At 50.4% G+C, this 16100-nt stretch overlaps 5 protein-coding genes across 5 annotated transcripts; 3 read left to right on the plus strand and 2 right to left on the minus strand.

Annotated features, from left to right (window-relative positions):
* Positions 1 to 247: 247 nt before the first annotated feature.
* Positions 248 to 1148, minus strand: COCVIDRAFT_41902 (hypothetical protein; the record flags this gene model as incomplete). The annotated part of the gene is made up of 6 exons (XM_014696390.1): positions 248 to 326; positions 379 to 651; positions 699 to 837; positions 901 to 986; positions 1047 to 1062; positions 1130 to 1148. 6 exons carry the CDS (start codon positions 1146 to 1148, stop codon positions 248 to 250), a joined length of 612 nt encoding a protein of 203 aa, XP_014551876.1.
* A 1366-nt stretch (positions 1149 to 2514) lies between these two features.
* Positions 2515 to 2819, minus strand: COCVIDRAFT_111735 (hypothetical protein; the record flags this gene model as incomplete). The annotated part of the gene is made up of 3 exons (XM_014696391.1): positions 2515 to 2572; positions 2633 to 2718; positions 2739 to 2819. The coding sequence occupies 3 exons, from the start codon at positions 2817 to 2819 to the stop codon at positions 2515 to 2517; spliced, it is 225 nt and encodes a 74-aa protein (XP_014551877.1).
* Positions 2820 to 3079: 260 nt separating this feature from the next.
* On the plus strand, positions 3080 to 7106 carry COCVIDRAFT_30681 (hypothetical protein; the record flags this gene model as incomplete). The annotated part of the gene is made up of 4 exons (XM_014696392.1): positions 3080 to 4076; positions 4121 to 4192; positions 4239 to 4457; positions 4504 to 7106. 4 exons carry the CDS (start codon positions 3080 to 3082, stop codon positions 7104 to 7106), a joined length of 3891 nt encoding a protein of 1296 aa, XP_014551878.1.
* A 2151-nt stretch (positions 7107 to 9257) lies between these two features.
* COCVIDRAFT_19967 (hypothetical protein) lies at positions 9258 to 10517 on the plus strand (the record flags this gene model as incomplete). The annotated part of the gene is made up of 1 exon (XM_014696369.1): positions 9258 to 10517. The coding sequence occupies one exon, from the start codon at positions 9258 to 9260 to the stop codon at positions 10515 to 10517; it is 1260 nt and encodes a 419-aa protein (XP_014551855.1).
* A 2194-nt stretch (positions 10518 to 12711) lies between these two features.
* COCVIDRAFT_111801 (hypothetical protein) lies at positions 12712 to 12996 on the plus strand (the record flags this gene model as incomplete). The annotated part of the gene is made up of 1 exon (XM_014696393.1): positions 12712 to 12996. A coding segment is annotated over one exon (285 nt), but the record flags the coding sequence as incomplete, so codon positions are not given.
* Between the last annotated feature and the right edge of the window lie 3104 nt (positions 12997 to 16100).

Here is a 16100-nt window from a genome sequence, read left to right on the forward strand (position 1 = left end):
CACGGAAAGACCAAGATGGAAGGCAAGGTTTATGTGGCTGTTTTGGCTTGACTGGGAAAGTCAGAGCCGCCGCGCGCTGTACTAAAGTAATATACTAAGAGCAGGGGTATTCAGATGTATAGAGTGTGCTCAGTCCATGTACTTGGGAAACAGATGGTGTTAGATTGGATATTTATTTATATTGACGGTCATCTAGATTATCGGAACTTGGAGAGGCTGCTTACAAGCTGGCTAAATTTAGTCAAGCTTAGAATTTGCAGAGGGCTTGCAAAGTGTCCTTGGTGGTGTGCGAGGATTCCTTGACAATGTTGATGAGTGCCTTGAATCTGCGGTGTGTTAGGTATTGTCAAAATCATGCGGAATTGTTTGGCCACTCACTCGGGTGTGCCGGCTTCTCCAAACAGTTCGTACAAGAAGCTCTCGCTGGTGGTGACAATGGCGCCTTCGTGTCTTAATCTTGCCAGGGCAATTGGAATCTCTTCTTTGTTGCAGCTGCTTACGCCGTCTGCGATGACATATACCTTGTGCTTTCGCCTGAGAAGATCCAGAGTGGTCTGGGTGATGCAGATATGGCTCTCAATGCCAACAACGATGGCGGACAGCGGGCCGGGGGCGTTGAGAGAGTCGAGGGCCCTTTCAACTTCCGGGGTACTAGAGAAATCAGCCTGAATTGCTACGTGGATGGCATTGAGACATGCATCATGGAGAAGAGAGTTTTGTCAAGATGACAAACAGTCTTGACGCCATCGGGGGCATCGAGCTTCAGCTCTGGACACGTCTCGCCCAACCGTGCACGATTTTGGGTAGTTGCAATGACGGGGATGTTAAGCACCTGGCCTGGGGGAGGGGGGTGTTGGTCAGCAGCAAGCGAGCAGGGTCATGGAAACATGCAAGACATACTTGCTCGAAGCAGCTTCTGTGCCGTTGCAATCACCTTGGGGAACTCATAGATGGCGGGGCGGAACTTTTCCTGCAGATCGCAAATACTGGTATACTATGAGCGGACACGATGGTGGTGGTGAGTGTTGGAGTCGGCGGAGTCATACAAGAGGGCGGGGTTCGCTAGGGACCATCAGCCATGTCGGTACAGATGCAACGTGGTTGCTCAGCCGTCAGTCTATGTATATACCTATGCGGTGCGGGGCCATGGCTGAAGAGGAGAATGTACGAAATATTTTGAGCGGGTTGAGGGTGGGGCGTGTGTACAGCATGCGTGGGAGGAGCAGAAACGGGGCATGGTGCGGCGCAGTCATGGTGGCGTGCAGACGGAGCGGTGCAGCAGCCGCCATGGCTCGGCTAGAGTACTTGCGGCGACATGGACATGGACATGGACATCGGCTGCGGCTTCCCCTGGGGTTCAGCGCGCCTGCCGTTTCTGCCACTNCCACGGCCACCGCCGCCGCCGCAATGGCAGGAGCAGCGACAGTGGCCGTGGCCGTGCCCTGTGCACCCCACGCAGCACGCACCTGCCGCCTGCCGTGGCCCTCTCTCCCTCCCCCTCCCCCTCCCAGAAATATTTCCGGCCATGTGAAACGGGCCCGGATTGCGCGCATATTGAGCCCCAATTTACTGCGTCAAAACATTTTCCCTGAGTCGGCGCAAGCCCTGGCATAACCACACGAGATTGTCCGAGACGGCCTCAGGAGAGGGCCGCACTTGGCTGCCGGCAGCACGGTGCTGTCCCTGCATCCGTTCGCGCGGTACACTCGGTCAAGGTGAGATGAGATGAGCGTCAGACGAGGCCAAAAATACTCTTTTTTCGCTGTGCGAAGGCCGGTCTGCAGCAGCTCTTTGCGGTCTACATACGTATGTACGTACAAGGCACAGTGCCAGCCCGTCTGACCTGGCATCCAACACACCCCCCCTACAATCTCACCAGAGGCCGCCATCCCTTGCCATGTACGCAATAAGGGGCTCCAGCGCCGCCCTGCCTGCCGCCGCCCAGCGTGCTACTGCTACTGCCTCTGCTACCACTCGTACTACTGCTTGGTGCTGATGCCGCCCAGCCAGCGACGGTCAACCCGACTCCACGCTGTTGGAAGGATAGACGAGAACTAGCCTTGGGACATGGCCAGATGCCGCCTAGTCAGCAGCGTTGGGGCTGACGCAGTTGGGTGCTGAGCATGTGTAACGCGCTGAGGGTGCCAGTTGACCTAGTCGATTGCATTACACCTAGACTGAACCACCGTGGCGCTGTGGGCGTGTGCTTTCCCCTCTGCCTTCCTTGTCTTTGCTCGGTGCTCCGAGCGCGGAGCAGGCTTCCCGACGTCGTAGCCATGGCCGTCGTGGTTGGTAGTCGTGGTATTAATCGTCGTGATGTTGGTGCAGGAAGCCATGGCGCGGTCGAGTCTTGTCCAGACAATCCAGGTACATAGTATGTACTACTAGTTGTTAGATACGACGGTACTTTGCTGCACCCACAGCCCCTGCCCGGCAACGACGCAGCCCTCATGGGCTCATTAGATTGGAGTGCAAAGTGCATATAGTCGGTCGAGAAGGCGCCCCTGTCGCCAGTCACGGTTCTGGTGTAGGTGACGGCACGCGCCCTCCCCAAAGCGCTCTAGACGTAGCTCTGTGCGTTTATCCCCCCGTTAGGCCTACGCCCCATGCATTATACGTACTTTGTACTTACATACTGCAAGCAACAGAACCTCGCAGACAGACTGTTGCCCTTTTCTTCTGCACTGCTTCGCTCGCTGTCTGCAGTGCCCATCCTCCCTCCCCACTCACCCACCCACCACCACCACACCACCTGCGTCTGGCCCGTTGATTAGCGCCTGGCCCGTCCAACCACTCAGCGCCCCCCATTCCCACCACATCGTTCCCACAAGGCCAGCCCAGCAGGGGTTCTCTCCAGCACCAGCACCAGCACCAGCAACTCGCTCGCCCGCCCAATTCAAGACGACACTCGCTGCAAAAGCGCCCGCCTCATTCACGCGCTGCCTCGACCTGCTCTGGAAGCACTTCTCACCCTCCTTCTCCCCGTCTCTCTTGTCCTCTGCCCTGGCACAGTGAGCAGCGGCAGAAGCCCCTCCCGGACTACCGCTCGATTTCCCCTACCCATCGGCCACTAAAGTTTATGACCAACCGCCGCCACAACAACCCCCAATATCTTTACATCCACCATCCCCAGCCCATCCACACCGACTCCCGCCCAACAAAGGACCACGCCGCCGCCCTTTACTCGCCCGCCCTCTGCTTGCCGCAGCAACCTCTGCGCTCGCACCTCCAGTACGCTCAGCTGCCCCCGTATCTGCTGCTGCACCCCTTCCTGCAGCTTGCGCGCATCGACGAAGTGCATCAATCCCTCTCGCACACTCCCTTTCCAGCCGTAATTGTGTCTCCCCACTCGCTGAGCCCGCCGCCCCAGCGGGACTCAGGCCGCACCCACTCCAAGAAGCCTCCCGTCAAGACGGCACAGGCACCCAAAGATACCACAGATGGGCATAAGGATACAAAGCGCAGCGTGCCCAACTGCACGCCCACGGTGACATCAAACGGTGCTCCAAACATGGCAAGCAAGCGGGAACAGGCAGCGCAGCCGCCTCTCACCGACACACAGACACAGGCACAGGCGCGACCGCAGCGACCGTCTATAGTCTCGCACCACTCGAGCTCAGTCCCCTCTACTCCCTTGCAGGTCGCCCGCAAATACAACACGCCCTCACGCTCGCCCTCGCCCAACGGCGGCCTGGGCGGCCATTCGCCACGCTCCGTATCCTCCGAAGCAAACGGCGCCATGCCTACCCTTAGGCCCGCCCGTCCCTTCAAATGCCGGTTCGAAACCAATGTTGGCATGCTGGGCAGGAGACGAATGCCTTACCAATCAGACGAGATATTGGACAAGGCCAAAGAGGAGCCCAAGAAGAGCTTGGACCCCCACGAAGACGACAAGTTGAGCGGTGACATGCGCGAGCTGTATGACCGGTTGCTGCCCAAGCAACAGGATAACGATACGCGAGAGCGCTTCGTGAAAAAGGTGCAGCGCATACTGGAAACTGAGTTTCCGGGTACGCAAATGATGGTCCACGTGTTTGGGTCCTCGGGCAACATGCTATGGACATCGGAGAGCGATGGTAAGCGTCACGCTTTACACCAAGTTCCGCGCTAACCCTGGTAGTTGACATTTGCATCCAAACGCCCATGAAAAGGCTAGAAGAGATGCACCCGCTGGCTGAGGCTCTCGACAAGCGTACGTGAGCAATGTCACTCTGCTTGGCTGCGACTAACATTTACAGATGGCATGGAACGTGTCGTGTGTATTCCCGCAGCCAAGGTCCGGATAGTAAAAGTCTGGGATCCCGAGCTGCAGCTCGCCTGCGATATCAACGTGAACAACGTCGCCGCAATCGAGAATACACGCATGATCAAGACATACATCCAGCTAGATGACCGTGTACGGCCATTGGCAATGATCATAAAATACTGGACAAAACGCCGTATCCTTAACGATGCTGGTAAGTGCACTGCAACACTTCTTGCTTCTCATTTAACCCTTGGCAGGCATTGGTGGCACAATCAGTTCGTATACGTGGATATGTATGATTCTCAACTTTCTTCAAACACGGGATCCACCGGTTCTGCCCAATCTACATGAGCTCCCCCAGCGAGCACGAGACGGAACGACCGGTCAGCCGTCATTATCGAGTTTCGCCGATGATGTTGGAAAGCTGAGAGGTTTTGGGGAAAAGAACAGGGAAAGTCTGGGCCAGTTGCTCTTTCACTTCTTCCGTCTATATGGCCATGAGGTAGACTACGAAAAGGAGACAATCTCGGTGCGCCAGGGTAAACGCATACCAAGAGAAGAAAAAGGCTGGCACCCGGGCGGTGGTCAGAAGGAAGGCGTCAACCGCCTTTGTGTAGAGGAGCCCTTTAACGTTGATCGAAATCTCGGAAACTCGGCAGATGACTACGCGTGGCGTGGGATACATCTGGAGATACGTCGGGCTTTCGATTTGCTCGCAGATGGTCAGCAGCTTGACAAAGTGTGTGAGCAGTTTGAGTATCCCCCTGAAGAAAAGTCCAACGCCATCTTCAAGAAACCGCAGTCCCAAAAGGCAATCATCACTTCGAGTGTGCCAAATCGCAGTGGCCGCGGTGGTTCCAACTCGCGCGGGGGGAGAGGCGGTTTTAACCTCAAGGGTCAGCATGGAGGCAGCAGACGTTCTTCTAACAGCTCGAATTACAGTCAGGGTCGCCCACCCTTTCTGCACAGTCCACCCATTCCTGCAAGTGCTGGTCCAGAATATTTCAGCTTCCCTCGAGGTATTCACGACCAGCTCCATGATCAGCTGTACCAGCAATACCAGATGTTGGAAATGCAGTCAAATTCTTTGCGTGCGCAGTTGGCCGCGCAGCAGCATGCTCAGCAAGCACACCAAGTAAGAGCTGCTCAGATGCATGCCCATGCCGTTGCCCAGGCACAAGCACAAGGACGAGCACCAAACAGCGTGAGCGGGTCACCTCAAAAGTCGCCGTATGTTAATGGACGTCAAAGCCCTAGGCTGGCTGAGCGTGGAATACCGCCAAACGCTCTCCCTCAGGGATTCCTATACCACTACCCTGGCTTCTACAATCCCTCTCAGGTGGATCTTAACGGATCACAGGATGGCTCACGGACAAACCCATCTTCGCCATCTCTGAGCAGTAGCATGCCTGGTGTACATCGAGGTGTTCACCGCGCATCAAATGCTAGTGAGACAACCTCACTTCGTTCGCACTCGCAGCCGCCACGTAACGCTGCTCAGCAGCCTGTCATTGTTGGGTATCCGCCTATGCCTCAGTTCGTTGACCCAAGCATGTTTGCCGGCTACCCCATTGCACGGTCTTCGCAAGATCTCTCAACTGCACAAGCCACGTCAGATGTTCCGGTAAATCCAATGGCTGCTCAACAGGACTCGGCCCCATCTTCAGATAATGGCTCACCGAAGGACTACGTGGGCTATTCTGTAGCAGAACAGCCGCAGCCGCAGCCGCAGCCAACGCCGGTACGCTCATTACAAGAGTACACTGTGTCGGCAATTCCATCTTTCAGCGAACTGGCCCAGCGCCGCAGACGGGTGTCGCCAGAGATTACCCAGCCTCTTTTGAACACTGCATTGCGGCGGGTAACAAGATCACCTTCTCCACTGGGAGGTCATATGCGAAGTTGTTCGAGCGGTATTGCCCAGCCAAACGATGCCGTGCCCGAGCAGCGCAAGTCGCGCGTTGACTCCGTACGGCCTGCGCCTATTGATAACGGTCCAGTCATTGTCAATGGCTCGTTTCCTACACAGCCCCGTCCCAAGGCTGACACATTCGATACCGCTCCACCTGAGGCGCCACCTTCAGCTCCACTTGCCATGTATCCCGACGACCAAGCCATTCAACAAATCCAACAGCTCCAGGCACGTCAGCAATTAGTACTCCAGGAAATGCAGAGGCAAAAGGTAGTAGAGAACATGGGGCCTTCAATTGTCAATGGGTCCATGAATGGGCACCCATCAGTGGAGTTGAATGGCATGCCGCGTGCATCCGATGAAAGTCAGCAGCCATTTCCTACAGTTGGCGATGCCTGGGTAAACTACGAGATACCCAATAACCACAACGGTGATCGCGTTGAAGACGTATCGCCAACCCGTATGGTTCCTAATCCTCAGTGGGCTGCGCCTGCATATCCCAATGGTCTTCCACCTCTAGAAACGACAAATGTGCAGCGAGCGCATCCCCAGGAGGTCAAATCTGCAACCATCCCTTTACTGTCACCAGTGTTTGAGACTCGCACACCCTCTCCAACTGTGACACGTTCTTCTGAACTCAGCAAGGTTGTGAACAGCAGCAATGGGCACAAGTCACAGTCAAAGTCAAACAACCAGCAGCAACACCGCCGCGGATCGGTTACAAATGGATCGAACAGCAACGGCAAGGATAACCGCAACAGCCAGCAACAAAAGGCTACTCAAAACCACGAGCGCACAAACAAAGCGAATGCAGGAAGTTCTGGCCCTAGCTCTTGGCAACAACAAGCTCCCCGTAAGAAGGGGAAGAATAAGAAACCAAGGGCGCCAGAGCAGAAAGCCATGGGTGAGCCATTGCCTGCCAATGCTGCTGATCGGAAAGGTGGTTAATATGTTACCACTTTCGTTGTTTGAAGAATGCCTTTTGCGCCGGTCGAGATAGACCGTACCCGGTTGTTTTTTTCTGGATATCTCGGAAGCAAACAAGACGTCCGCTCTGGTTCGGCGGTCCAGAGTTTTCTTCGGTAATGTCTCTATGCCCAGGCCCCGCAAAGCCATTCGCTATTATCGGGAGATGCCGTCAGCGCCCACGAACTGAACTGCGAAATGTGGTAAGGAAAAGAAGAAAAAGGAGAAAAAAAGACTTGCGCCATGGTCTTCCACATGGCCTTGATGACGTTGGCATTGTCGTTATACTCGGCGTCGCGAAAAGGACGCGGCCGCGCAGAGCGTTGTTTGTTTCTCCCATTTGAGCGGCGTTGTTGACCCTTTGTTCGAGCGCGAAAACACACACACATGCATGTTATCGCATCAATTTGGAGTTTCTTTGCTGTTATTTTTTTTCACTAGTAGGTTCAGGTTTCTCTCTCGGGCTCATTTCATACAGGATATATTGGTACGGCAAAGCGTGTGCGACTTTTGTTTTCTTTTTTACCCCTCAAACACTCGAGGTCACAGGCTGGAAAAGACGCATATGTGCGTGCGTGTGTTCATTCATGGGCTGGCTCATTGTGATGGTTTGTTTTTTTGTTATTATGGGATTTTCTCGTCCGGCTCATGAGGGAGGAGGGGTCCTAAATCATTGGTTCAAAGGGATGGTCGGGGGCGATGGTGGATGGGAGGCGCCATGTATAGATAAAAAAAGAACGACCAGGAACAGTGGTTGGTGATGGGGAGGGAGGGGGAGGGGACAAAGGGTTCCAAATGTCCATATGGCAATGGCTTTTGCTTTGTATCTTTGATGTCTTCCGCGGATGAAAAGGGTAGAGAAATGATAAATTGTTAAAAGTTATGACGGTTGGGTTCGCGATATGTGTGAAGTAGAGAGCTACGGAAATGATGATGTATGCTAATACTGTAATTTGTCTCACCTCACCTTGTCTCATCATGAAAAGATTCCGGCAACATCGTAAGTATTCCCCCCCTTTTTTTCTCCGCTACACAATACTTCCTTTCGATTCTTCCTTGTCGAAACAATGTAGAGTTGTATACTAAAACTAATCATCATTCTGTTCGGTCCAGTATAGTCCTTTCCTTGTGGTGAGATGCGTGGTTTGGCTGGGAATGAATGGAAGAGGTGTGTTGTTTGGAAATGGGAAGGTTGAGATGGATGGGGGGTTGCGTAGGTTTGGTGTGTTTTGAGGGTGTTGGTTGGAGAGAAGGTGGTGTGAGGTGGGATATTGAGGAGAAGGTGTGGGTGGTATGTGAGGGGTTGGTTGATTGTTTAGTGTGGATGGCGGTGGTGGGAGTTTATAGGAGGTTTGTGTTGCTGTGGGCACGTGTTGTAGCAAGGAAAGTGTTGGGTGTTTGGTAATTTTGTTGTGTGGATGATGTGCTAGTATTGCGTTGACATGATGAGAGTTTCTCTATTTGGTTTGTGGAGTTTGGGAACCATGTTCTAGAGATTGGGAATTCTTTTTCTTCATAATTTCTCATGTGAAGCATATAATATTGGTTGAAGTGGTCAAGCTATGAATCGCTTTGTCAATACTGACACGCACGTTTCTGCGATGATGAGAATGTGTGGTTCTTTCTTTCCACGAAACCCCCAGTAACTGAGAAGTACACTTCCTCTATGGAATCATTTTTGGTAGTTCAGTCGCTTGCAATCATTAGCTAGTCCAGGTGAATGTCGACAATGACGTCATTTTTGTATGTACTTTTACAAGTGTCAGCTCACCACGCTGCTGTAATGCGCCTCGCCCTATACGGCATTGGGATCATCCAGCCAGTGGAGACGCATCGAAAACTAGCGTACATATGACGATGCGACTGTGCACGGTTTGATACCGAAAGAAATTGTTGGTCTAGAGCTCCGCGACTTCCGATGATTCGATCTTGCACGTTGCATGCCTGACATACGCTTATTACAACACCGCATTGCAAACTCAGTTTTGGGAAAGATTCTTTCTTCGTGAAAATCTCACATACAGAAACAACTTCTTTCCTTTTCCGAAACAGAAATACCCTGCAAGGCTGGGTACTTCTCTTGACTGACGTCATATTGAGACCACTAAATCCTTCCTCGATACCGAGAACAACATGCCGGAAATAATACTCTCAATCAACGCGGGGTCGTCTAGTGTCAAGATATCCGTATACAAGACGCCTGAAAATGGCTCTTCAGTACCAGTACAGCTGGCCGAGGCGACTGTAGAAGGGCTGACCGCACCGCCTGCAAAGCTAAAATACGAGCGCGGTGATGAGAAGATCAAGGGGAAAGAGCTGGAGATCGTCAAATCGCAGGAAGATGGGTTCCGATATGTCCTCGAGCACCTGACGAATGACAAGGGCCTCAAGGAGCTAAACCATACAGACGATATTCGATTCACATGTCATCGCGTTGTGCATGGTGGTGACTATCCCAGAAGCCAGGTCATTGACAAGGAGACGTATCATCACATTGAGGAGCTCTCTGATCTGGCACCACTTCACAACGCTCCCGCACTCACCATTGTCCGAGCAGTAGCGGAGGCTTTGCCGCATGCTAAGAATATTGCGTACTTTGACTCCTCATTCCACAACACGCTTCCCGATTACATATGCACATACCCCATTGACCAGGAAGTGGCGCAAAAGAATAAGCTTCGAAAGTACGGGTTTCATGGCATCAGCTACTCATTCATCGTCAATGCTGTAGCCGAGCATCTCAAGAAGCCAGTCGACCAGGTCAACATCATCGCACTACATCTCGGTTCAGGCGCATCTGCTTGTTGCATCAAAAACGGAAAATCGCTAGACACTACTATGGGTCTGACCCCCCTCGCTGGCCTGCCGGGTGCCACGCGTTCGGGCTCTATTGACCCATCATTGATGTTTCACTACACGCACAGCGCGGGAAAGCCATCGCACAGCTCCAGCGAGAAGATGCACATCACTCAAGCCGAGGAAATCTTGAACAAGCAAAGCGGATGGAAGAGTCTAACCGGAACCACTGATTTCGGCAAAATCAGCTCTTCGGATCGGTACGAGGACAAGCTCGCTTTCAACATCTTTGCCGATCGCATTCTCAACTACGTTGGTCCCTACTTTACGAAGCTGGACGGCGAGGTCGATGCGCTTGTTTTTGCGGGAGGCATCGGCGAGAAGGGCGGGAAATTGAGGCAAGCGGTCGTGCAGGGCGTCAAGTGTTTGGGTTTCGCGATTGACGAAAAGAAGAATGAGGCTCAGGTGGAAGATGTGGTCACGGATATAAGTGCAAGTGGTGCGAGGTATAAGACGCTGGTTGTCCAAACGGATGAGCAGCTGGAGATGGCAAGGGGTGTGTTGGTGGATAAGGACCGTTTTGTGGGGAAGGAATAGTTTTGATAAGAGATACATGTCTTTGGTGATAATTACAACCTCTAATAGCCTTCCTTATTTGTATTGTTACAGATATTGATGCGTTTGTACATATGTATAAAAGGTCCACGTCCTACTGAGATTGTTACGGTATGGCGGCGGAAGAAATGCTGTTGGTAGATGTTCATGGTATGTTGGAAGTAGAGCTTGCGTGCTATCTGCGCACGCTTAGTTCAATACCAGGAATACTAGGAAGATGAGACCGTACTATGGTGCTTTGAAATCCATCTTCTCCATGCTATCCTGATAATAAGAACGAATATGGGTATCGTGAGTTGTATGAGCAGAGTGACGAGGGCTATGCGTGCTTCAAGGGACCAGCTGGCCATGCTGATGAATTTTGCTTGAAGAGAGGATGAAGTGGGTTTGAGCGACTTGGAGTGAGCGAGTATCTTTGTTGATGATGCATGATGGCGAGGATGAGCACGCTTTAGATACACAACTCTACTCCAGAATCTGGGTCTTCTTACATTTTTCATGGTACTGATGAAGGAATCGCACGAATGTTTTTGGGGCAGAGTATATCCAGATTCTGTTGTTTGGTCTTACGTTGTGTTTCGAGAAAGCAGATTCTGGTATTTAGTGCTATGGGGGAGTCAAGGGCAGATTCCGAAAGTCCGATGTTCCGAAAAATCAATCGCTAGTCGCCTGTTACCTCTTGCGTATTAGTTCTATAGCACGCCTATGCGAACAGTCTCAATTGTATTAAATGTCGACCCTATTATCCCTTTCACTCATGCTGTGCTAGCATGTGTAGCAGAATGATTATAGCGGTGACTTGAGACCAACGTGGCATTCGAGGCTGAGCGAGGTTGTCACCACAATCTGCTCAATTCCAGATTCTGGTCTGCATTGCAATGTTTTGGATGGTCTGTGTGCTGATCAAATGCATGATGTTACATGTCTTCACATTGTGGCTGATGCACATGATAGTGAGTGGCCGAATCAAAGAACGAGGCGGAGCAAACCGGTCAAGCTCAGCCTTCAGCCCCCAAAGGACTCGAGAATGCTCAGCCAATCACTTGATTTCCAGATTCTGGATTGTTAATCGGGCGCTCCCCTTTCTAAAGCTCATTTTCCAGAATCTGGTTTTACGGATTCCATATTCCGTATTTCATATTCCTGGTTTCAGATCCTCTTCGCAGAATCAGTATTAAAAGAAGGATTCGATCCAGCCTTAGTTATAGAGAAGACATTGCAACCCTATTTTTTTCTGCAGCCTAGTAGATTACAAGCTAGCCATGCCAAAGACAAACCATCCTCGAATATCTCGAACAGAATGGGAATACCACAAGGAGACGATTCAAAGGCTATATCTATTCGAAGATAAAAATTTGATGGGACAAGGCGGCGTTATTGATATTATGAAAAAGAAGGGCTTCTCTGCAAGGTAGGATTATAAAACCCTCATGTGAAGTCTTTTAGTTAAACTAAATTACTCGAGTAAACCACAATACGAAACCCAGTTTATGCGATGGGACTTCAAGAAGAAGTTGACTCGCGAAACATGGCATACCATTGGACACATCATCAAGAACCGGGATGGGGGTGAGCGCGTTAGCCACGTATACGCCTACGGGACGAGACTTCCTAGAGACAAAGTGAAGAAAGAGACGGCCCGATATAAGACTTGTGGTGAAAATGAGGAGTGGTGTACAAAGCAAGTGTTGCCGACCGGCATTGAAGTCCGGTCGGACGATGAGGAAATTGAAGAAAAGATCCTCAGCCTGGAAGTCCAAGGCACCCATTTGAACAACATATCAACGACATGCTCTCCAGTAGAGTCGTATGATCTTGAGTCATACTGGAATTCGGCACACGTTCTTGGTGCTTTCCAGCTAAATGATCACCAAATTCTCGATAACACGCTCCTGGACAATCTTCCAACTCCTATTCGAATCGATGATTTATCCCAAAATGCCAACATCTGGGAGACCGGATCGTTGGTATCGTACTCCCAACCAAGTCCATTCAATCAATGCGATGATGTTGTTGGATACTCGTCCCCTGGAATATCAAGGCTCCGGAATGCATTTTTCATACCTATGAGCACCATGTCTTTATTCAGTACCCTCGACATCCCACTATTCCACGAATTCCGGGCTTTGTTGAAAGACAATCAACCCAAGATCTTCGCTTCGATCAATCAGATGAGACATTTACTCCCAAGCGAACCAAACCAACTTCAAAAGGCTTCTGTGGATCTGGTCATACTGAAGCAGATACTGTATCTGCTCATGAACAACTTCGCTGGCTCCGACTATGCGGTGCTAGACACTATCTTCGAGCAAGTCAGACAGTTTCCTGTTGCCCACATGGAGGGTATGCTGGAGGCACTACCTCATCCATACGCAGGAGCACTTCAGCAAAGTATCCTCACTATCGCTATCAAATCAAATATACCAACTCTCGTAGAGGTTATCTTGAGAAGAGGGCTTGATATCAATCGAGTTACTTGCAGATTTGATGGCAGGACATTCACACCTCTTGGATTAGCATGCAAGTTTCGTCGTCTAGAGGTCGTGAAAGTTCTGTTACGTGCAGGCGCTGATCCAAACCGAACTTTGAGTCATCTAATTGAGGATGGTAGGCCCATTGCGTGTCTACTTGGCTCGAAGTCCCCATACGATGTGTTTACATTCCCACCAGTTGTGTGCAACATCCTGCAACAACTCCTAGATCACCATGCTGTCATAACCGTACTGGATTTGGACAGCGAGATGTTCTGGAGAACCGAGCAGATTGTAGATGTTTTGATCCACCATAATAAGATTCCGCTCAACCTCGAAGTCCAACGCATCTTTATTGATCGTAAAAGCAAATTATGCCGTCATATCAGCGAAATCGTTCAACAGAAAAAGATCGTACCTGTCATCCAGTCCATCCTACAAAACGATTCAATTCCTCAAAACAAGGGTTCTGTCGACAATTCTTTTATGAATCCTCTCCTCCAAGATGCTTCGTACAAAGGCAACTTGAGTTTAATCGAATTCCTTCTGGAACAGATAGGACTTACTCCAGACTCCAAATGTTTGTGCAAGGCTATTCGTGGAAACCAACCACTACTGGTCACGAAGTATGTGCAGATGGGAGTGAGGATTGACGACATATCCCCTTGTAGACATGATCAAGAACGTGTTGTGAAAAACCTCCCTTCAGATGTAGATCCGTATCTACTAGAGGGATGTTCGCTTTTGACGTACAATACCACACCATTTGCCGAAGCCATCAGATGGGGTAACCAAGACATGATAGACCTACTGAAGAGTTTGGGCGCTCTCAACACAATTACAAACAAGGAACATCTCAAACTAGCTCTATTTGCTGCTGTTGAAACGGAAAATAAAGATATGGTCCAAGAATTAATCGCCATCAACAAAGGAAGCCTCGTAGCTACCCTTAAACCGTCCTTGCTTGGAATGTCTGGAAGCACTCGGGCATTCAGGTTGTTTGGCGATCTCGATATGATAACTCCTGCGGTTTTGGGAGGCCGTAAAGATATTGTTGAACTTCTAATGGCGGTTGGCATTCCGCCAGATTCTTCAAGTATTGCGGCTGCAGTTTTGATGCGCAATATACAGCTTGTTGAGTTGTTCCTTGATACAGCCACCTGTATCAATGCCAGTTCTGGTCTTGGAATATTTGCCGTGCGTTGGGGTAATCCGCATGTTCTCAGATTATTGAATTTTTGTGCAACAAACTTCGATATAAACAAGATATTTCTCCAATCTCTGAATATACGTTCATTGAGATTGAATTCAACGCAGAGTCGATTGTCCGGACAAAGGAGGGTGAAACAATTTTCACCTTTTACGGAAGCTATCGAGAAAGGTGATCACGCGACATTTCAGCTACTACTCGACAATGGGGTAGATTGTAACGTGCTTCGTCATCAGACGAATGCCTCATCTCTGGCAGAATCCATCAAACGTGGCCACGAGGCATTCGTTTACAAACTGCTCGCTCATGGTGCGGATGTAAATGATCCTTCTGCCCTCTTAGCTGCTACACAAAAATCTCATAAACTGACTGAAGCTATTCTTGAGTTGTTTAACCATCGTTACCCTAACCATAATGGAAGCTTCGCCATTCCAGCCCTGCGAGAAGCGATCGGGAGAAGGGACCAAAAAATGGTCAGAATGCTCGCAACTCATGCTGATGTCAACAGAATAACATACATAATACCCCAGAGTGAGTATGATATTGTTCGTAGCCATCCTTCGCTGTTTGGAGAGGGAATCGCTACAGGTATTATCGAGATTGTGGAAATCCTACTAGAATCTGGCGGTAATCCCAATAGTACAGTCGAAGTTGGTGACAGCTTTTCAGGCCGGGACCAACTGAATGCTGTATTGAAGGCGATATCGACTGGGAATCTCGCTATGGTGGAACTCCTACACAACGCTGGGGCGGACTTAGGGTTCAGCGCAACGGTTGGCATGAAGCGCACATCGCTACAACTGGCCATTGAGCTAGGTCACTTAGAAATTGTTCAATACCTTCTGGATCGAGGTGTCGATGTCAATGCACCACCCTGCATCTGGGAAGGGGCGACCGCCCTCCAATTTGCCGCCAAGACTGGCTCCGTCCACATTGCAGAAATTCTTCACAAACGCGGTGCCGAAATCAACCACCCAGGTAGCAGATACATGGGTGCTACCGCATTCGAAATTGCAGCAGGACATGGAAGGATAGACATACTACTTTGGCTCTTCCATCACGGCGTGGATATTGTGTCAGATGGCGGGAAACAAGTCCGTAGAGCGTGTGAGTTCGCCGAAGAAAACGGACAGATAGCGGCAAAAGATCTGGTTGAGCAGCTCGGTAGGGAAGCACAACAGAATGTTCTCTTGACTTCATATCAAACTTTTTGGTAGGAGGTGCTAGGCCGGCGTACAACAAGCAGGTACATAGTCAATCGCATTACCGACCAAATCTTGAACCTATGCTCATGAGTGCCGAAACGGGACGTTTTTGCATGCTTGCAATGACGCTATAGGCCCGAAGGGGTATGCAAGATATGCTACACACATTGAGAAGGTCGACAGCTGTAATCACATAGAGTGAATCTGGGTACCAGCATACGAACGATGTGTATGAAGGCAAGGTGCTGGAAGAAAGGGATTACCGTGAAGGCAATAATATCGATAGGTGTTTCAATATACTTATTGTGACCAAGGATGTAGGAAGGGAGGATGGTGTTGAAAATAGTGCCCTACCAAACTCCAACAGATGGCGTTCCGTTTGACCTATTTATGCGTATGAGCGCACAAGGCTAGGACGACATTGCTGAAGCTACTGAATACACACACAATTTATTTACGCCCGGCGGCCAAGCCGAAAGGGCTACGAACGCTAGTCTAGCTTTACACTTCCTATGCTCAGTCTTGGTCTCCCTAGCCCATATGTCTTCTTTAGCCCACATCTTTATATAGCTTATCGTCTAAATCTAAGCCCTTACTTAATACCTTGGCACGCCTCTTCTCTATCTACGATCGCTCCTCATCAAGTGCTCGTGGGTTAGTATTGCTGATGGCAGACTGG

This window comes from Bipolaris victoriae (genome assembly GCF_000527765.1).
Source record: "Bipolaris victoriae FI3 unplaced genomic scaffold scaffold_125, whole genome shotgun sequence".
NCBI lineage: Eukaryota > Fungi > Ascomycota > Dothideomycetes > Pleosporales > Pleosporaceae > Bipolaris > Bipolaris victoriae.